This window comes from Callithrix jacchus, chromosome 1, assembly GCF_049354715.1.
Source record: "Callithrix jacchus isolate 240 chromosome 1, calJac240_pri, whole genome shotgun sequence".
Lineage (NCBI taxonomy): Eukaryota > Metazoa > Chordata > Mammalia > Primates > Cebidae > Callithrix > Callithrix jacchus.
In genome coordinates this window covers 15,201,400-15,223,984 of record NC_133502.1, presented here as the reverse complement: position 1 = coordinate 15,223,984, position 22,585 = coordinate 15,201,400, and the positions used below count along the sequence as shown (strand labels likewise).

Genomic DNA, 22,585 nt, shown 5'->3' with positions numbered 1-22,585 from the left:
AAGATGACACTCCAGGGCATGTTTTATTTGTTAATTAATTTGTGCCTTAGGAAGTAAAATTATGATTCTACATTCACCCAAGGTGTACCTTAATGACCTAATAAAACATGTCTCCTTACCTTTAAATGCTATTTAATAGTACCCAGTGTATGAAATTTTAGAATCACCTATACTATTAAACTGCTTATTATTATAATCAGCAGGCTAGTAGTTCCAGTAAAATATTAGAAGCATAAATGCACTGTTACATAAAATAAATAATTCGAATTTTCTGGAAGCTTAAAGAATCAGTTAACTGCTTTAATTTTTTAGATACAAGACGAACTTCAATTAATGAATATATACTATCAATATACAGTATCTTCATGCTACCATATTGGAGGGAAAGTACTACATAAGTGCTAGTTACAAAATGAGGAATTAAGGGGCAATTTAGGTTTTATAAAAGCCAACATCCTAAGAGTATCATTTATATGCTACCTTAGCATAATAGCTGTTTCTGGTAATAGGAAGCATTAAAAAAAAAATCTTTTTGAATAAATTTAAGAAAACTTAAATATCTTTTTTTTTCCCGAGACAGGGTTTTGCTCTGTCACTCAGGCTGGAATGCAGTAGTGTTATCACGGCTCTCTGCAGCCTCCACCTCTCAGGCTCAAGTGATCCTCCCATCTCTGCCTCCCAAGTAGTTGGGACTACAGGTACATGCCATCACACCCGGCTAATTTTTAAAATTTTTTGTAGACCTGGGATCTCACTGTGTTGCCAGAACTGGTCTCGAACTCCTGGGCTCAAGTGGTCCTCATACCCTGGTCTCCCAAAGTACTGGGATTACAGGTATGAGCTACCATGCCTGGCCAAAGAATATAATTTTCAATTACTGTCTTCCTAAGTTATTTAAATTTCTAAAATCAGCAAAAATTAAAACTCTTATTTCCAATCTGACTGAGTAAATACAGAAAGAAGACTCACAAGGATAATGGCTGAATGACTCTCAACCTTTTACCATAAAGAACTCCTTTCCTTTACTTCCCTCTGCCCTCTAAGGACTCCATTTGAAACAATTTTACCAATCAAGCTTCATTTATTAATAACTTGTTTTTCTAATAAATTAATTCAAAAAGTTTCTAATCAGAGTCACCTATATTGTCACAATGCTCAGAAAATTATGAGCATTTTCAGAAAATTATTTCAAAGCAAAGAAAGTTAGCATTTAACAAGTTGGCATTTCTATATAGTTTTAACATGAGTACATTTATACTATTCATTAGGATTTTGAATTTTTGAAAATAGCATATCTTTCTCCTTTGCTAACTTGGTGGGATCTGGGATTGGAACTCACTGAAGTATCTTCAAGACCCCTTTCTAATTAAATAAGCTATAGTCCAGTGGTTCTATCATACTAAAAAATGTTAAGTACTCTGATAACTAGTTAATTATACTTTCACTTAAAAAAAAGTCATCAAGATTTGGAAATTCAGGCAAGATGTAGGATCACAAACCACACAGAGCACATGTGAAGAGAGTTTAAGTGTCTGGTGCTGGCATCAAAGCAGTAGTTTCAAGAATCACGAAGTAGCTTAGCAGCTACTGACAGAGCAAGACAAAAAGATCCTCAAATTAATTGACTAAAGCCCCAATTAAGAATAAAAAGTTTTTGTCAACTTATATAAGAAACTAGGCCAGGCATGGTAGCTTATGCCTGTAATCCCAGTACTTTGGGAGGCTGAGGAGGGCAGATCATGAGGTCAGGAGTTCCAGACCAGCCTGACCAATATGGTGAAACCCCATCTCACCTAAAAATACAAAAAAAAAAAAAAAATTAGCCAGGTATGGTGGTGGGCACCTGTAATCCCAGCTACTCGGGAGGCTGAGGCAGAAGAATTGCTTGAACCAGGGAGGAGGAGGTTGTAGTGAGCCAAGACCGTGCCATTACACTCCAGCGTGGGCAACAGAGTAAGACTCCGTCTCAAAAAACAACCAAAAAACAAAAAACAAAATGGAAGTAAACTATTATTAACTGTTCTTTATAGAGAACAGTAAATTAGAGCACGGTTCCAATGTCATGGGGAAGAAATTATGATTCATTCATGCAGTGAATTATGAAATTCTGAAAAAGACAGAGGAGGTTATAGATTTACAATGTTACCTGACCTGAAAAAGTCCATATTCTCTTAAAATGAGCAAGCTGCAGAATAATGTATACAATAACATTTTAGTTGCATGATTTTTTAAAAGGGACATACCCTTTTCTATACCTCCATATGCATAGAAAATCTAGAAATATCCATGACAAATAATATTGTTAGCTCTGGAGAATAGAAATGAAGCTGTGAGTGGCCGAAGACTTACTTCTACTTAATATTTTCTTGTACTGCTTGTGTCTTTTCATAGGCATATATTGCTTCATGATTTAGAAAATGAGTAAGCTCTCCCCAGTATGCCTAAGTGCCTAGTATAAAATAAAACGTGCTGCATTCACAATAAAACTCTGTAACAGAATACTATAAATTCCCATGGGTATATGATGTTTTATCTGTCAACTCTACTGTCTATGCTTAAAATCAAGTTATATAGTAAAATCTTTCTGAAATAGGTCATGAAAAGAATATACTCAAATAATGGTTTCAAGAAATTTATCAATGTGAATCAACATTTTTCAAAAGTATACTGAACTGATTTAAGGGTTACACTTAAAATCATCAACTTTTCTGACTCAACTACAAAATTACTATTTACCAGCACTTTCCCAGGTTACTTTTTTTTTTTAGCACACTAAGTTTGCAATTGATATACTGATTTCAAATCATTCAGTAAATTTTACTATCAAATGCTTTTACTATGTTCACTATTTTAAATTATTTATTCGTTCTTGTTATTAAGCATCTTGACATCATAACAAAATCTGTTAACTATATCATAAATTAGTTAAAAACATATCTAAGTATTTTCCTGTGAGGAGGCTACTAAAGAACGATTTCTGTTACCTTCGGGAGCAAGACTAAACAGTATTCTTTCGTTCAAGTGATCTCCTGCCTCAGCCTCCCAAGTAGCTAGGATTACAAGCACCCACCATCACACCTGGCTAATTTTTGTATTTTTAGTAGAGATGGGGGTTTCACCATGTTGGCCAGGCTGGTCTCGAACTCCTGGTCTCAGGTGATCTGCCCACCTCAGCCTTCCAAACTGCTGGGATTATAGGTGTGAGCCACCACAAGGGGCTGACTAAATAGTATTCTAAGCACGAAGGGTAGAAGAAAGAGCTAAAAATCACCCATAGACCTTAAGAGTTATTCTGTCATTCAGTCAACAAACTGGCAGCTATTGTAGTAAACATAGGTGGATAGGGCTAATATGAGAAGATAAGAACTGAGCCTTAAACAGTTTTTTGAAGATTCAAAAAAAAAAAAAAACCCACCAAGGGAAATTTCAATTACTTATGAATAAGTAAACATATCCCAAATTGATAAATAATTGATATGCACCGATCTAGCAAATAAGCAGTATTCCTATAGTAGTTTAGGAGAAAAAAGGTCATTTACCAGAAACCAAAGAAATGGCGAAATGAAGGAGGCTTTAAGTTTCTGTTTGCACTGAGGATCAGATGAGAAAGAAACTGACACGAGCATAAGAGGCAGGTTTCTAACAGCACTGCCTCCTTCCTTCCAGCAGAGCTCCAATAGCCTACAGGGAACTCATTCCTATGGGGATGATGGGTATATTACCCAGGTTTGGCCAGTCAGAATGAACCCTTCTCATCACAGACTCGTTCACGGCTGTGCACAGGACTCAAGGTTCTATGTGTATGAGGGTTGGGTGGGGTGGAGGAGGAGGAGAACTAACAGGTAGGAGGGAATGTGAGTCCACAGGACCTGGTCAGGTCTCAGCTAAGATCCAAGGTTCCTGTGATCTAATATACTGACAGGACAAACATCCCAAAGGAAGTGCATGAAGACAGTCCCGTTCAACACTGAAAGCATCTTACAGTTTCTAGAAAAGACAAAACATAGTAAACTATGATCCCCATAGAAAAAAGGCATTTCAAAGCAAAATTACTCAGAAGAATAACAATGGTTATACATCAAAGGTTGGATTTTGAGTCTCTTAAAATATTCTGTTTGGCTGGGTGTGATGGCTCAAGTCTGTAATTTCAGCACTTTGGGAGGCTCAGGGGTGTGGATCTCTTGAGGTCTGGAGTTTGAGACCAGCCTGGCCAAGAGGGTGAAACCCTGTCTCTACTAAAAATACAAAAATTAGCTGGGCATGGTGGCAGGTGACTGTAATCAAAGCTGCTCGGGGGGCTGAGGTGCAAGCACTTGACCCTGGGAGATGGAGGCTGCAGTGAGCCGAGATCACGGCACAGCACTCCAGCCTGGACAACAGTGTGAGACTCTGTCTCAAAACAAAAAAAAATTTCTATGTTTAAATATTCTATAAGTACATAATACTTTGGAAGGAAAAACAGGACAGTTTTAAATGCTTTTGATTCTGATATAAACTGGTACAGAATCTGTTAATGTTATATTTACAAAATAAAAGATTAAGCAAAATGTGTTTTATTTGAAGTAGATGCTATTTATCAAACAAAAGTTCAGTTTTGTCTACCTGTGATTTTTTTCACAGCCCACAAGTATAAAATAATGATTTCACCGGAAGACTGATCCAGGCCCTTTTCCTCAAAGCATAATAACTATTCAGGTATACTTCGTTTCATTGCACTTCACTTTATTATGCTTTGCAGATGTGGTATTTTTTAGAAATTGAAGGTACGTGGCATTCATGCATTGAGCAAATCTATCAGTCCCATTTTTTCAACAGCATGTGTTTGCTTCATGTTTTCGTGTCAGCCTTTTTTTTTTTTTTTTAGCACTAATGTATTTTTTAATTAAGGTACTTACAGAGTTGTTTTAGACATAATGTTATTGCACATTTAATAGACTAAATGCAGTATAAACATAATCTTTATATGCACTGAGAAGCCAAAAAACTTTGTATGACTCACTATTGTGCTATCTGCTTTATTGCAGTGCTGTGCTGCAATATATTGTGCTATCTGCTTTATTGCAGATACTGAACCTGCAGTATCCCCAAAGTATGCCTGTATACAAATAAAAATAACTACTGTATGTACCAGATCTATGTACTGAAAGAAGTGCCAGGTATTACAGTAATCTATACACAGTTAAAAGATGATAATCTAAATGATGTTGTCATCTTCAAGAGTCACTACCACTAGTAACAAAAAAGGAAATCAATTAATTTGCTATATTTTACACAGTCAGTCAAGTAATTTATACAGTCAATGCAAAGAGGTTTCATATGGAAAAGGATAAACCCCAAAATCCAAAATCTTCATGCCTTACCAATGATGTTGATAATTCAATAACATGCTTTTTTTCAAGAATTCTAACTTTTGTTTGTCTTCGGCTTTCTCTGTATGGTATGTTTTTGTACAAACAAGCTTACAGGTCTCCTCCTTATTAAATGTAAACTGTATTAAAAAGAAGTGAAAAGCAAATTAAGAAAAAATACCCAGGTTCTTCACACCAACATCACAAATAGAGTAAAAGTGCTAGTTCTATTAAATTACTTAACTGCATTGATACCAGTAATAAACATGTTAAAATTCCTCATAGCTCAGTCAGATTTAGATTTTAATCCTATTGTGTTTCTATAAAAACTTGTCATCAAGTTTTCCTTTGATACGTTCTTTTTTTGGTAATTTCAGTCGACTTACCTTCTAAGTGTACGTAAGTTCTAGAAGAGAAAGAAAACAACCCATGTAGAACAAAATGGAACTTTAGTCTCTCCTAGTAATATCCCATGGTCATGTCTTAGGAATTATGGAGTTGATGGCTTTCTAGTAATAAGCAGACAAATTTTCATGTTCGAATTATCAATAGATATTAAGTGCCCTCCTTAAGGGTCTGGTGATAGAGATTCAGCAGTGAACAACAGCATGTGATATGAGAAAAAGCGACATTCAGATGTCTAAAATCAGGGTAAACATGACTCCAGAAGGCTGAAATTTACCAACTATACAGCCAGCCATAATTGTGTCTTTTAAGAAATTCAAACTTTATCATATAAGGTGGTAAAAAATGACATGGTTCACTTCTGAGCAGCTCACTCTTCTGTATGTATGAATTTAACATCCCTAAAGCAGGTGCAGAGAAGCAGCTAGTGAATGTTAAAGCACAGTCCACTGCTGCCACCTGTCAGCCAATGCTTTCACTGTCTGCACCGCTACTTCTACCAACACAGCTGTGTCTGTGCCACTATTTGATATTTTAAACCTTATATGAACCTTAAAGATTCATCCCTAAAAAGTGAAAAATGGAAAAACAAAAGTATACACATGAAGAAATCAGGAGCACAGGCATCAAACTTAAAAATAAGCAGAGACAGACAATATCACACCAAAAAGGCAAATCTGACACCTCAGTCCAGTGTTCACCTCATTAGGTGAGTCCACCTGTGTGTTCAATTGTGAAGGAAACGGTAAGACTAAGGTGACATTTAAAGCAGTAACAGGTAATATCTGTTTAGTGCTTCCTATGTCCCTGTACTTTATATCAAGTCTCATGTAATCCTCCAAACAACCCTTATCCATCTTTTATAGATGAGAAACTGGAGCAACAAGTCACACAACTGAGCAATGGTATACTCAGGATTTGAGCCAAGCGAGTTGAATTCTGGAGAAAATTCTCCTCAGCACAACACCCTACGGCCTCTCCCTGAAATGTGTTTAGTTGGGAATTTTATAATATTTTAAATCATGTTTGGTTATGGATGGAACTGTATTTCATTTACGTTAAGGATTTTTAAATATTCTTAGCTCCCAAGGGAAACAAATTCTCCTTTATAACACGCAAGCACAGCACTGTTCTGTTTCTATTCAGAAAAATGTAGGATTATAATTTTTCCTCAATTATTTCAGTGAGGATTTAAATAATTTGAATAACTGGAATAATTCCAAAAATCAAAGGCTTTATCAGTCTAGAGTCAGACCTGGGTGCAAGTCAGCTCCATCTTATTAGGAGACCAGGGAAAGCTGTGGAACCCTGCCTCAGCTTCGGTTAACTTATGTGTAAAATGGGAGTAATACCTGCTTTGCAGGGTTGTCAGATTAAATACGGAAACCTGTGTGCAAAATCTGTGTGCAAAACAGCATGTTGACTGATGAAAATAGGTATGTGCTAAATAACAGTTATCGTTATGTATTTCACCACCAGCTTTTAGCAAACAGCAGAAAAGTTATGTCAAAGTCCGTATCTGAGAGAAATCATATAAGGTTACACACTCCTGGCAAGACTTCTCTCCCATTACGTCTGAGACTATCAGGACTGATATGGTTTGGCTCTGTGTCCCCACCCAAATCTCATCTCAAACTGTGATATGAATTGTAGCCCCCACGTGTTGGGGGAGGTGCGTTGTGGGAGGTGATTAGATCATGGGGGCGGTCCCCCCATGCTGTTCTCTTGATAGCGAGTCAGTTCTCACAAGATCTGATGGTTTTATAAAGGGCTTTCCCTGCTTCACCCTGCACTGTTTTTCTGCCACCATGTGAAGAAGGACATATTTGTTTCCCCTTCTGCCATGATTGTTCTGAGGCCTTCCTAGCCATGCAGAACTGTGAGTCAATTAAACCGCTTTTCTTTATAAATTACCCAATCTTGGGTATTTCTTCACAGCAGCGTGAGAATGGACTACTACCCATTAGGACTAATGGGCAGGACTAATCCCATTATGCCCCTTACCACTCTTAATATTATTCACTTTCAGAAGTTCAGGATTTCCATGTCATCCTTCCATTCCCACATTTGAATCCCAAAATGGATCCCCTCCCAACTGCTTAAACCCTTCCACTATGCCCTGAAACTCATGCTGGTAGAACACCCTCTTATTCCTTGACTTCTTCTCAGAATGTTTTCTGGAACTTGTTCTGATGGAAATCTGGCTCTCCCAGAGGGATGCTGCCTCAGTGGAGTCTTGCCGGTGGTGGTGAGATTCTCACAGGCCCCAGCGCTGGGCCAGACCATTCTCCCTCCTCCAGAATCCCCTAGCTTTGACTCCCATGTGATCAGACCACACCGCTCCTACTCCTTCCTGCTCTTGTCATCTACCAGCCCCAGGTTACTGGCCCTCAGCTCCTGGCTCACTGTCACTCCAACACTCCTTCCTTGTTCCTGATTCTTGGTAATTACATTTATATAACAATCCTTTCAGCACACTGACCTTTTGATCTTCTGCCCTCTCCTCCAGCAACTCTGGTCTTCATCCTATTTCAAAGCCCTCGCTCCTCTGGTCGCATTCCACCCTGCCTTTATCAATGACAGCAGTCCCTGCCGTTATCTTCGTTTCAAGCTTCCCAGTGTCAAAGCACCTCCTCCTGTCGTTCTAACTCACTGGCTCAAATGTTCCTCACCTCCAACAAGCCCTGGATGCCACTTGAATCGACAGATCCTACAGTCTTTTCACTGTCTCTTACTCTTTTTGTGGCCTCACATCCTCCCATGCAAGCTCAAACTCCAGCACAATGGTATCGAGACCTTTCATAACATCCAAGGATGTCATCACATCCTGTGCTCTTCTCTCACTTTTTTGGTTCTCACTTGTTAAAACCACAAACCTGGTTAAATCCAACTCATAGCAGCACGGCTGGAAACAGCTGGAGATATACAAGTAAGCACGCTGGCTGCTGTTACTTCAACCACCAGCTGGCCGGAGGGTCCCTAATGCAGCCACACTTGTCTGCTCATTGCTCTCCTGGATCCTACTTGGCCGCCGCCTCCCTCCTCACTCACAGGTGGGGTGGCCATACTGCCTACTTCACTGAGGAATCAGGAGCAATTGCCACATTTACCTAGCAGCATCATGCCCCATGTCTCCGCCTTCCCTCCAGTTAGCAAGGACAAATGAGCTGAGGCCAACCTCTCCATTGGTACACTGGGTTCCATCCCTTCTTGCCAGAGCAAGGATACCATGGCAATTCTTCCCTCTCCTAGATTATCACTTTTCCCACCTCTACTGATCATGCTTATCCACATACATACCTTGCTTAAAGATCTACCACAAGTCCTCTTTGGGGCAGGTGCCTTGGCTCACACCTGTAATCCCAGTACTTTGGGAGGCCAAGGCAGGCAGATCACTTAAGTTCAGGAGTTTGACACCAGTCGGGCCAACATGGCGAAACCCCATCTCTATTAAAAATACAAAAATTAACTAGGCATAGTGGCAGGTGCTTGTAATCCCAGCTGCTCAGGAGGCTGAGGCATGAGAATCACTGAAGCCTGGGAGGTGGAGGTTGCAGTGAGCCGAGATCACACCACTGCACTCCAGCCTGGATGACAGAGTAAGACTCTGCCTAAAAAAAAAAGTCCTCTTTGAACCATGCTATCCAGCTAGCTACCACGCTTTTTCTCACTGCCAGTAAAACAAAAGTCCTCAGGCCAGGCATGGCGGCTCACCCCTGTAATCCCAGGACTTTGGGAGGCCAAGGCAGGTGGATCAGCCGAGGTCAGAAGTTCAAGATCAGCCTGACCAACATGCAGAAACCCCGTCTCTACTAAATATACAAAAAATTAGCCGGGCATGGTGGCACATGCCTATGATCCTAGCTACTCGGGAGGCTGAAGCCAGGAGAATCACTTGAACCTGGGAGGCAGAGGTTGTGGTAAGCCAAGATTGTGCCATTGCACTCCAGCCTGGGCAACAAGAGTGAAACTCCTTCTCTAAATAAATAAATAAATAAAGTCCTCAAGACAGTTGTAGATGTGTCCACTTGCAACTGGTCTTTCCATTCTCTCTCCACCCGGCTATTCTACCATGTCTCTTTCTCATCAATGACCCCATGTTATGGCTGAACTCAAGGTCAATCCTCTGTCCTCATCTCACCTGACCAACCAGCGACAAATTAACCAATCCCTCCTCCTAGAAACACTTTCTCACCTTGGCCTCCAGGGACCACATTCTCCTTGTTGCCCTTCTTTCTCACCAGTGGCGCCTTCTCAGTGTCTTGCTAGACTCTCCTGGTCCTCCTGTGCCTCCTGGAATCTTGTCTTCTTTATCTATACCTACTCCCTTGGGGATCTCCTCAATTCCATAGCTGTAAATACCATCTATACACTGATGATTCTCAAATATATACTGTGTATACCCAGGATGAAGCGCTCTTCCAAACTCCAGACACATATATTTGGCTGTTTATTCAATATCTCTGCTTGGACACCTAATAAACACCTCTCACCACATCCAAAACTAACTCTTCCCCATTCCCCAAAACTGCTCTTCCCACAGGCTGTCACATCTTAGAAAACAGAAACTCTACATTCCACATCCCATTCCTTGGCAAATTCTGTCTGCCACCCTCAAAACACAGTCAGATCCAGAAATTCTGACCTCTTCACCACCCCACCACCCGCCCCCAGTCTGATCATATTTAGATGAGAAGGCCTACTACTGGTCTCCTGGCTTCTTCCCTCACACCTCCATGGTCCATTCTCAGTGCGGCAGCCAGAGTGACCCTGGTAAAATCAAAGCCTACTCAAAACCCTCCAGTGTTCACCATCTCCACCATCTCGCTCAGATGAAGGCCAATCTTCACAGTGGCCTCTGGGTCACTCTATGACATGGTCCTGTTACTTCTCTGTGCTCATTTCCTATGCTCTATCTTGCTCACCTGCTCAAGCTGCACACCTCACGGCCTCTCTGCAGCTAGAACACCTCCCCACACATTCACCTGGTTCGCTCCCTTACTTGCATCAGGTCTTTTGCTCAAATGTCACCGTCTTGGCAAGACTTTTTAAATTTAAGAGTTTCAATTCACCTTTGCAGTAAGCCTATTTAAAATTAGAAATTCCCCATGCACCTTCCCAGATTTATGTTCAATAGTTCTTGTATCAGTAACTAAAACATATATTCTGGTAACTTATTTTGTCTCCTCCCCATCAGCATAAAAGATCCATTAGAACAGAGATTTTTGTTTTGCTCACTGCTGTATTTCATCACATTGCCTGGCAACTGAAAGGTATTGAGCAAATGTGTTAACTGAGTGAATAAAAATCAATGCTTAGATCTGAGATGAGACTTTATGGTCCTGTGAAATGTGGCTCTTGCTTCACACAATACACACAATGTCTTGCACTGTTGTTTTCCTGACCTAAACAGAAGTCAAACATAAAAGATGGCAAAGCAGACTGGGATTTTATTTTCTTGCTCTTTGTTACCTCTGTTTTTAATAGCACATTAAAATAAGATAAGGCTGGGTGTAGTGGCTCACACCTCTAATCCCAGAACTTTGGGTGGCTAAAGCGGGAGGATTGCTTGAGTCCAGGGGTTCAAGACCAGCCTGGGCAACACACCGAGACCCTGTCTCTACAAAAAATAAGAAAATTACCTGGGCATGGTGGGCATACCTGCAGCCCCAGCTACTCAGGAGGCTGAGGTGAGAGGATTTATTGAGCCTTGGAGTTCAAGGCTGCAGTGAGCTATGACCCAGCCCAGGCCAGGCCACAGAGTAAGACTCAAAAAATAAATATATAAAGATAAAAATCCTTGAAAATAAAGAATCAATAGTGAAATGAAAAACACTGGTCAATACATTTATAACTGGCTTGGAAAAAAATCTTCTGAGTCCCATGTTTCTATTTACCTACATGTTGGCCTTAAAATGTGCCTGCTCTGTCCCTTTAAGCTTGGGGCTTAGAGAATTTATTTTAATACAAATATTGATCCTAAAACATTCCATGAGACTCAGGGAAAATGTTGGGTGCACATCTTTCTCCATTCTAAAGCTCTCCTTTTATTCTATTTAACCTCAACTTCTAGGACAAAGAACTAAATCTGAAAAGCACTAGGCCCAAAAAAGGGTCTTGTGTATGAGCAAGGAACAGTCCTTGCAAAGAAACAGAAATGTGCCCAATGACGTCCTACAATCTGCCTTCAAAATCTGCCCCAAGCGACAAACCTCTCCATGGGTTTGAATATTTTGCTGGTTTTCCTGTTTCTTGCTGAGGACTCCTGCTGTCTTCCCAGTTCACTGAGGACATTACTGATGTTCTTCCCACCCATCATTTCTCAAGGCCAAGACATAAGTAAATAGACAGATGGGGCTGAGAGGCTGCTGGAACATTTAAGAACACTGTAAAATTTAATAAGAGTACCCGAAAACAGTCATCTGCTAAAAGACTAATGCAATACTATTCAAAGGAATCTTTCAAATATTCCAAGAGGTAGGAGGTGTTTCACAAGTTACATGCCTGCCCTGCTCAATGCCACCCATGTCCATATACTTTGTGTTCCTTCCTCCCCAATGACTTTATCCCATTAGGCCTTCGAATCTACTGTGTTTAGGAAACTTTAAAAGTTACTGGCAATTTTAGGGTAGAAAATTTCAGATTAGAATATTTGAAAGGGGGCAGTGCATGGTGGCTCACACTTGTAATCCTAGCACTTTGGGAGGTAGAGAGACAGGCAGATCACTTGAGGTTGGGAGTTTGAGACCAGCTTGGCCAACATGGCAAAAAATACAAATATTAGCTGGGCATTGTAGCACATGCCTGTAATTACAGCTACTTGGGAGGCTGAGGAAGGATAATCACTTGAACCCTGGAGATGGAGGTTGCAGTGAGCTTAGATCATGCCACTGCACTCCAACCTGGGCTACAGAGCGAGACTCTGTCTCAAAAAAAAAAAAAGAATATTTGAAAGGGGTCAGGTGGTGGCTCACATCTGTCTGTAATTCCAGCGCTTTGGGAGGCTGAGGCAGAAGGATCACTTGAAGTCAAAAGTTCAAGACAAGCCTGGGCAACAGAGTGAGACCTTGTCCCTATAAAAAAATTAAAAAATTAGCTGGAGGTGGTAGTACGCATCTCTAGTCCTAGCCACTGAGGGGAGTGAGATAGGAGGATCACTTGAGTCTAGGAGTCTGAGGCTGCAGTAACCTATGATTGTGGCATGGCACTCCAGCCAGGGTGACAGAGCAAGGCTCCATCTCTTTAAAAAAAAGAAAAAAAATCTGAAGAGGATATATTTACGGTCAAAAAACTATCAACTTGTAGTGGATTAAACCTGAACAATGTGTTTCTTTTCCCCCAGGGCTTCACAGTGTAGGCACAGGTGCTGGAGGGAATGAGATGGCTGGTGAGACAAATCTAGGCTTAGGGATTTGCTGGACAGAGAATAAACGTTGTGCTCCATGTAATAAAATGTTGAGGGAGATGGGGGTGCCCAGTGAGAAAGTAGGGAAGGTGGCTATGTATGGGGTCTAAGCAATAGCAGAGAAAGGTGTGAAGCCAGAAGAGGAAGCTGTCAGGCTGGGGAATAACACCTGGAGTCAAGTCAGAGCCATTAGAATACACATTCTTATGTGGACAGATGCCCATGGTAGCAAATTAAAGGAAAAATGCAAAGTGTTGAATAGTATGTTAAAGTGAAAACTTACAGGTATATGAAAATTTTCAGGAAAGATTAATAACTGTGAAGTAGGAGAGCACATTTATTATTATTTATTCTCCATCATTTACTTTTTTATATGCTAATACATTGTTATAATAAACTAATGTTTCTAAAAGCAGAAGACCATTGTTCTTTGTACAGTAGGAGAACAGATATAAAACAAACAGTAACTATGCAATGTGGAAGGATAATCGGCTTAAAAGATAACAGATTTAAAGGCAAAAGAATTCTGAGAGATGATGAAGTACATATGTTGAAAAGAATACCTTATATTGCAGTGAATAACATACTAAAGTACATATGTTGAAAAGAATACCTTAGTTTGGTTTAACTGTTGTCCTAAAAACATACCAAAGATGCTCCAAATACATTTTCAATCATCAAAATATAGAAAGATTAGGACAGACACAGTGGCCCACATCTGTAACCCCAACACTTTGGGAGGCTGAGGCGGGCCTCACTTGAGTTCAGGGGTTTGAGACCAGCCCAGCCAACATGGTGGAACTCCATCTCTACTAAAAATACAAAAAACTAGCTGGGCATGGTGGCATGCACCTATAGTCCCGGCTACTCGGGAAGCTGAGGCATGAGAACTACTTGAAATCGGGAGGCAGAGGTGGCAGTGAGCCAAGATCTCACCACTACACTCGGCCTGGGTGACAGAGCAAGACGGTGTCTGAAAAAAAAATTAGAAAGCTTAGCTTCCAAAAACCCCACTGGAATAGCCCAGGTAGTATTATATGTGCTAATGACAGCATCTCTAGATATTGCTTGAAAACAGGGAAAGAGACACAGAGCAGCTGGGACAACCTCTCACGACTGGAAGCTGGGTTTCAGGGCCCTTTGTAAAGGAAGCAGAACATCTGAGCCCTGCCCTTAGGCACCGTCTTATCATTTATAACACTAGTTGCATGAATGTTCATTAAGACAGACTTATCAATGACACATTGTGAGAAGAAGGATCCTTCTAACTGTGATTTTAAGAAATTATTCCTAGAGGAAAATAGAAATGAATTCCTCCTTAGCAATGAGAGCTGAATTATCTGAGGTTTTTCTCAAATAATAAAAAACAAAAGCTATATAAGTAAACAATTATCACATAACACTAAATACAAACCTTATATGGTGATGGTTCAATTCGTTCCCCGAAAAGTACCTGACCAAGATTTTCAGATGGGCGCTTTCCTTCTGATGCTTGGCAAAAATCAAACCTGGGAGGAGAAAATTTAAATTTTTACACATAAAAGAGAACGATGAAATATCAAACACCTAGTAAATATCTTGAGAGCACACTAGGTACTGATCATTCTAGCAGATCTAGTAGATGAGTAAGAAATCTATACATACTCCAAGTCCTAGGTACCACATCTCCCCCCATAAAAAAACAAGAACACCTGAAATTATACCTCAGAATATTTTGTTTTCTATATAATGTTCTTTTATTAGAATGCCTATTACAGGATCTTTTAAATTAACTCATTTATTTTTGTTCACTTTCAAGAATAAAATTATTTAGATCCTTATTATTCAAGCAAATTTTGCATAACTTATCTCCTTTCTATACCTTTCTAATTCGAATAATTATAAATGACGTTTCAGTAACGTATATCAAGTCTACCTGCAGTTGTCTCATCCCAGTATACTGGCAACACATCCCAATATGTGAAGCATGGCTAAACAGACCCTCTGTGAACAGTGCTGTGGAGAAGATATAGTCAGTCACCTATAAGATTCTCTGTGTTATAATCCCCTTGTATTACTATCCAACATTAATAAAGTTCTGTTTAAACATTATACCGTAATTTCAGCTTTGCTACAGAAAATTAATCTGTGCTCACCCTGGAATGATATGGGGAATACCTGAGAACAGTATAGTAACAGTAACAGATTGGTGAGATTCCTAAGAGGAAGGTAGATCTCCGGTGATGAAAAAAACCTGGGGCTGGGAAGTTCCCAAATGAAGATTCTCCATCTACTGTATATAACAGATCCACTGACTTTTCCTAAGAATATCCGCAAATATTTAGAGATGTTCCTTTATATAACAAAACAAAAACTAGAAAAAAGTAAGCATCCAACAGTTATAGTTTACCCATTCATGTATTTTGTACTCTTTTCTTAGACATACTTAGGTATATGAATTCTTATAGGATAGTCTTACCTTTTTTGTATATGCTTTTCTCTACAGCAAACTATTTTCTCTTAAAACTCTTAAGTTTTAAGCAGAGAAATTAGATTAAACTAAATTTCAGAAACAGTTTTAGACCCAATACGGTATATGATGGTCAAATGAATAAAGGATATTCATGTAGCATTTTTCATAATATCAAAAAAACTGGGCTAGGCACAGTGGCTCCTGCCTGTAATCCCAGCACTTTGGGAGGCGAAATGGAAGGTAACTTGAACCCAAGAGTCTGAGACCAGCCTGGGCAACACAGTAGGACTCCATCACCACAAAAAATTAGGCAGGCATAGTGGCATATGCCTATGGTTCCAGCTATTCAGGAGGCTGAGATGGGAGGATCACCTAAGCCCAGGATGTTGTGGCTGCAGTGAGCCATGATTGCACCACTGCACTCCAGCCTGGGCAAATGAGCAAGACCTTGTCTCAAAAACAAACAAACTAACAGACACACAAACAAACAAACAAAAAACCTGGAAAGAATCAAATGTTGGTAAATAGGAAATTAGTGAAACAAATTGTACATGGAATCTATACAATTTCTACAATAGAAATAAGGACAGCTACTAAAAAGAGTGAGGTAGCTATGTATTGACATGGAAAGATGCCCACAACATATTCAATGAGAAAAACAAGGTGCAAATCAAAAATAATAGTATGGGCCAGGCAGTGGCTCACGCCTGTAATCCCAACACTTTGGGAGGCTAAGGTGGGTGAATCACTTGACCTCAGGAGTTTGAGACCAGCCTGGCCAACATGGTGAAACCCTTATCTACTAAAAATATTAAACTTAGCAGAGCATGGTGGCACATGCCTGTAATCTCAGCTACTCGGGAGGCTGAGGCAGGAGAATCACTTAAACCCAGAGGCAGAGGTTGCAGCAAGCCAAGATCGCGCCACTGCAATCCAGCCTGGGTGATGCAGCAAGACTCTGTCTCAAAAACATAAAAACAAATACTACGGATCTACTTTTGTTTAAAACCAAAATGTAGAAATGTGATATATATGACTATTCAGAGAAAAAATGTGGAGAAGCAGACATCAAAGTAGTTATTTCTGGGAACTGATATGGGACATAAAAATTTTGTTTAAAAATATGTGGAGCCTATAATCCCATCACTTTGGGAGTCCAAGGCAGGTGGATCATGAGGTCAAGAGATTGAGACCATCCTGGTCAACATGATGAGACCCCGTCTCTACTAAAAATACAAAAAATTAGCTGGGCATGGTGGTGCGTGCCTGTAATCCCAGCTACTCGGGAGGCTGAGGCAGGAGAATTGCCTGAACCCAGGAGGCGGAGGTTGCGGTGAGCCGAGATCGCGCCATTGCACTCCAGCCTGGTTAACAAGAGCGAAACTCCATCTCAAAAAAAAAAAAATGTGGAGCTATTTAAAATTTTAAGAAAACAAAACAAAATAGCTTTTTGTTCAGTCGGACAAAAAAGGAAATCCATTGTTTAGTCAGTGTTTCTGTTGTATTACAAAGCAACATAAAATGAAGCTCACATTTTTAATCCCACCTTAGAAGAGTACACCTTAAAAAATATTTTCAGGCCTCATACATTTTAAAAGTGCATATCAATTTGTCCATAACTGCCAGAAAATGAAGTTCTCAACGTACAAAATTCTGATGGGTCACATAAAATTTTAGATAAAAATCAAGCTAAAAACTTACGCTGTGTATTCGTAAGGAAGAACTGATTCCACTGAGTCAAGTCTGTTCACAAATAGTTCTATTTCAGCCTGAAAAGGAGGAAACACAAAATTAGAATATAAACAACAGGACATAAAGCCTAAGTCACGCTTAGAATTGAAAAAGAATTTGAAGGCCAGGCGCGGTGGCTCATGCCTGTAATCCCAGCACTTTGGGAGGCTGAGGTGGGCATATCATGAGGTCAGGAGTTCAAGACCAGCCTGGCCAACATGGTGAAACCCCTTCTCTACTAAAAATACAAGTGGTGGCGGGCACCTGTAATCCTAGCTACTCGGGAGGTTGAGGCAGGAGAATTGCTTGAACCTCGGAGGCAGAGGATGCAGTGAGCCGAGATCGTGCCATTGCATTCCAGCCTGGGTGACAAGACCAGAACTCTGTCTAAAAAAAAAAAAGAAAGAAAGAAAAAGAAAAAGAATTTGTCATGTTTAAAATGTAAAATGTTATAATTCCAGTCAACTTTAAACAAATCCATTCACTGAGTGGATTTATATACATTGAAAATATACCAAAATAGGGCCAAGAATGGTGGGTCACACCTGTAATCCCAGCCCCTTAGAGGTTGAGGTGGGAGATCAGTTGAGGCCAGGAGTTTGTGACCAACTTGGGCAATATAGTGAGACCCCATTCCTAAAAAGAATTTTTAAAAATTTTTTAGAATTAGCTGGGCTCAAAGTCATGAGCCTGTATTCCTAGCCACTTGTGAGGCTGAGGCAGGAAGATCACTTGAGCCCAGGAGTTCAAAATTATAGCAAGCTATGATGGCGCCACTGTACTCCAGCCTGGGTGACAGAGCAAGACTCTGTCTTAAAAAATTTTTTAGTAATTAATTTTTAAAATACACTAAAATAATTTCCAGAGTTGCAAATGTCTCCAACAGTTTTTAAGTGCTTTCTAAATTTTCTAAAAAATTAATACGATATTTTAACTGAAAGCATTTATTATATTAATATAAATGCTGTTTTTAAAAATCTGGTTTCCAAATTTGGTATTACACTCTGCAGCACAAATATTTTTATTTTTAAACTTTTTAGCATTTTCACAGCAAGCAACCAAGAAATGCTAAGTTGGTTACAAATTTCTAGATTAACTATACTGGAAATACAATTCCACACACATGTGTACTCTTAAGCGCACAGGGATAGACAATGACCACAATGTCTAACTTTGAAGGATGGCTTCCACCAATTTAAGAACAATGAACTACAAGGTAGTAGCAGTGAAGAAGGTGGCAATGATCAGATCAAGTTCAATAACAAGGTAGAGGGAGATGAGCTGTATGAACTTCCTCAGAAATATAGGCTAATTTTAAGCTACACTTTCCTTCTAAAGCTTCCAAAATTTCTCCCAGGTATAGCTGAAGTTCTACAGGACCCATAACGCTTACCCACCCTTCGCTCAAAAGGAGCTCAAGCTACTCATGACAGAATTTACTAGCTGAAGAACCCAGCAAGTCATGTGTGACCTGGAATACTTTTGGTACTAATAAAAAAATAATTAAGAGCTGTTCAGCTGGGAAAGTATTTATTTTACAGAGTTAGAGCTGCACACTGACTCTGGACTGATCACAAGGCTTCTGGGAGTGGCACAGAGCCACACTTGTCGTTTTGATCTCACTTACTAGTGCCGTCAACAGTCCTCTACACTTGCTAACCCCCAAAGCTAGATGAGATGGTTGGTGTATGATTAAAACAAATCAATAGTCCACTACCACTAGAAACAGCAGCACAACACAACAGGCAAGAGTACAAGCTCTGTGGCCAGACTGCCTGGATACAAATCCTGGTGCTATCACTTGTCTAATTGAGTGACTTTGATCAAATCATTAAACATGTCACTTTCCTCATAGGTGCTTCAGTTTCCTTATCTGTAAAATGAGGATAACAGTATTTCTCTAATAGGGATATGGAGATTAAATGAGTTAACGTTTATAAAGTACTTCGAATTGCGCCTGACAAATGAAATGCTACGCATTTGTTAAAATAAAACCAAATAAATTTAGTCACATTCAGAACAGGGAAGTGTTCATCCACTAAATGCTCACCTAATACTCATACTATTCGATGCAGGGCATTAGCTTTTGAATGTGATTCTGAAAACAGTATCATATGCAGCCCCTACACTCCTACTCAAGTGAAATTATAACTCAATGGCAACACACCCTTCAGCACAGCTAAAATGGCACTAGGACATTATATTGCAGCACCTCAGCATGTCTGAATTAACACAAATACATATAACTGTTGTGAAGGCAAAATTCCCATTTAATGGCTTCCTTTGCCAAAATAATTTCCACTAAATAGAAGGGGTCAATACTGCTCTGAAGATACATCAGAATTCAAATGATCCATTTAACATAATGAAGACTGAAAAGTCCCCAAAAAGCTAGTCTAGTTCCCATTTCTCGATTTCCTTCTAGGAAGGAATGTAGCCATTATTTTCCACACGACTTTTCTAAGTTTTATGTTTCAAAATCTGTACAGCTCTGTCAACAAATAAGCGACGTCAGTTAAGCGTATTCCTCACTCTCAGCCTTTCTCAGCACGAAATGACTAAGAAGCAAGACTCTGAAGCTAAGCTGCCTGGGATTAAATCCTTACTCTGACACTAGCTGTGATTCTAGGCAAGTTTCTTCACTTCCATGTTCCTCAATGTTCTCATCTGTAGAACAGAAGTGGTAATAATCCCGACTTCAAGAAGTTTTTGAGAAGATTCAAGATCAGCGCCTGGCAAAGTACTGTATGTACTATTACACAGTCATGTCCAGCAGAGTTTTAAGCAATGATGTAATTTTTTTCATTGACACTGTCAAATATGGTAGCCATCAGCCAAATGTGGCTGTTGAGCACTTGGAATGCATTCGTGGACCTGAAGAGTTGAATTTTAAGTTGTATTTAGTTAAATGGAAATAGTCATAGGAGGCTAACAGCTTCTGTGTTAGCCCAGAAACAGAAAGAACAGCATGGGAAAGAACAGCATGCTACTCAGCACCATTTACAGTCATGTGTCACTTCACGACAGGATGTGTTTGGAGAAACGTGTCATTAGGGGATTCTGCCATGGTACCATCACAGAGTGTAACTGCACAAATTTAGATGGCGTAGCCTACTACACACCTCAGGTATATGGTGTGGTCCACCACATACTTAAACTGCATGTGACTGTACTAAATACTGTGGGCAACTGTAACACAATGGTATTTGTGTGGTCAAACACATCTAAATATAGGATAGGTACAGTAAAAATATAGCATAAAAGAAGAAAATGGTACACCTGCCTAGGGCACTTAACCATGAACAGAACTTGCAAGGCTGGAAGTTGCTTTGGGCAGTGAGTGGTGAATGAATGTGAAGGCCTAGGACATTACTGTACACAACTGTAGTAGACTTATACACTGTACACTTAGGCTACACTAAATTTTAAAAAATAAGGTAATTGCGCTATGATGTTACAGTGGCTAGGATGTCACTAGGCAATAGGCATTTTTAGCTCCATCAGCATCTTATAAGACCACTGGTCTGTGGCTGACCAAAATGTTAACACGGTTCATGACTGTATACAGTGTTCATCTACCTAACATTTTTACTCTAGTCACTACAAACTTTTCTTTTCCTGGAAAAACAACGCTAATTTTATTAGTCTAACCCAGAGGCTGGCAAACTTTTCCTGTAAAAGGCCAGAGAGCAGTGTCTTAGGCTTTGCAGGACAGTGGATCCCTGCCATTGCTGTAGTGCAAAAGCAGCCATAAACACTACATCCACAAGTAGCACGGCTGTAGCCCAACAAAACTTTCACTTATGGGCACTGATATTTTATTCTCATGTAATTTTCACTCATCACTAAATATTATCCTTTTGATTTTTTTCCCAGCCACTTAAAAAGGTAAAAAAACGTTCTTAGCCTGAAGGCCCTACAAAAACAAGCAGTGAGCTGGATTAGAATTCTAGTACATCCTTCAGCACTGTTTTCCATGTATTTTTCAGTATTATTTGAATTTAAATCTCAGAGGGTCCAACACAAAGCACAAACCTTGAAAGCTCGAGGCCATGTGAAAAATTTTATAACACTGTCTCAGGGCATACAAATTTAGGGTAAATCTTTCTCCCATTTCTATCCAATTGATGAACTAATACAAATTTCTGCTTAGTTTATGATGTCCTCTCTGAAGTTCCATGGTACAACTTTTGGCTCTACCATTCTAAGATTGAGGGAAAACATTATTCTCATTTTCTGCATTCTCTCCTATCTTCTTTGAGTCTTAATCTTCTGAATCACGTATCTCCTTGATCATGCCAGCTGCTCTTCTCAGGACCTTGCCCTATTCTCCTATCTTTCTCAAAAGGCATGTCATTGAGAATTATAGCAGAATTCAAAATTTATATCTCAAAGTTTCATGTAAGCATACTGTTACTTTTCATTAGCCTTTCTACCAGAAGCATAAATTCTTCAAGCAAAGTTCTTTATTTCCTTCCTATGTTCTAAACTGATAGCTTGGAGCTCATCATCTCAAAAACATGTTCACTGTTTCTCTTCAGATACACTTTCTCAATTTGTCCATGACCAAATTAATTTATTTTTTGCTATCTCATATAACTTGAAGAGAGCTTCTGAAAATGTATTCCTATTAGCTTTACATTATGCTACATATAGAGATTTGTACCACTGGCAAATTAAAACATTTCACGTGCATTCTCTTCGCTAAATTTAAAACCCAAATTAGTCTCAAGCACCAGTCCTAGAAATCTCCACTGTCAGCACTCTGCATGGATTTATCTCTCATTCTACCCCACTCAGCCCTAAGCCAACCCATGCCACACATCCTTTAAATTCCATTTTAACCTTTAAAAAAAAAATCTTGTCAAAACTTTAGAAATCAAATTCATTGGCTCCCTCTAAAACTACATCAAATCTTCCAGTAACCCTAGAAGCCAGGAAAACTTGTTACCAGAAATCATGTTAATCTTCTGTTTATATAACTTGGTATCATTTAAACCAATTACTATCACTCTTATTCCATTTTAGTATATAAACTAAAGGGGTTTTTCACAACCTTTCCTCTCTCATTTTCTTATTTGCATGTTATTAGTTTTTATCTACCTACATTTGGCATTTCATCTAATATCTAATACCCATTAAGTTTACCTATCTGTCAACTCTTCCTGATCTGATAAAGCAGATTCCAATTCTCCTCCTAATAATAAGGGTGTTAAACCATCTAACAGGTGGATGTTTTAACCT

General features: G+C 39.5%; 1 protein-coding gene across 2 annotated transcripts in view; it reads right to left on the bottom strand.

The window, feature by feature from the left end:
- Positions 1-22,585, bottom strand: part of TM9SF2 (transmembrane 9 superfamily member 2) — a 64,872-nt gene that overhangs the window by 30,839 nt on the left and 11,448 nt on the right. For both annotated transcript variants that reach the window (XM_002742519.7, XM_078373918.1), the window contains exons 2-4: positions 17,312-17,379; positions 14,573-14,666; positions 5,361-5,488 (exon numbers count right to left, since the gene is read on the bottom strand). In XM_002742519.7, coding sequence (XP_002742565.1) covers positions 5,361-5,488; positions 14,573-14,666; positions 17,312-17,379 — 290 coding nt within the window. The remainder of the gene's footprint in view (positions 1-5,360; positions 5,489-14,572; positions 14,667-17,311; positions 17,380-22,585) is intronic.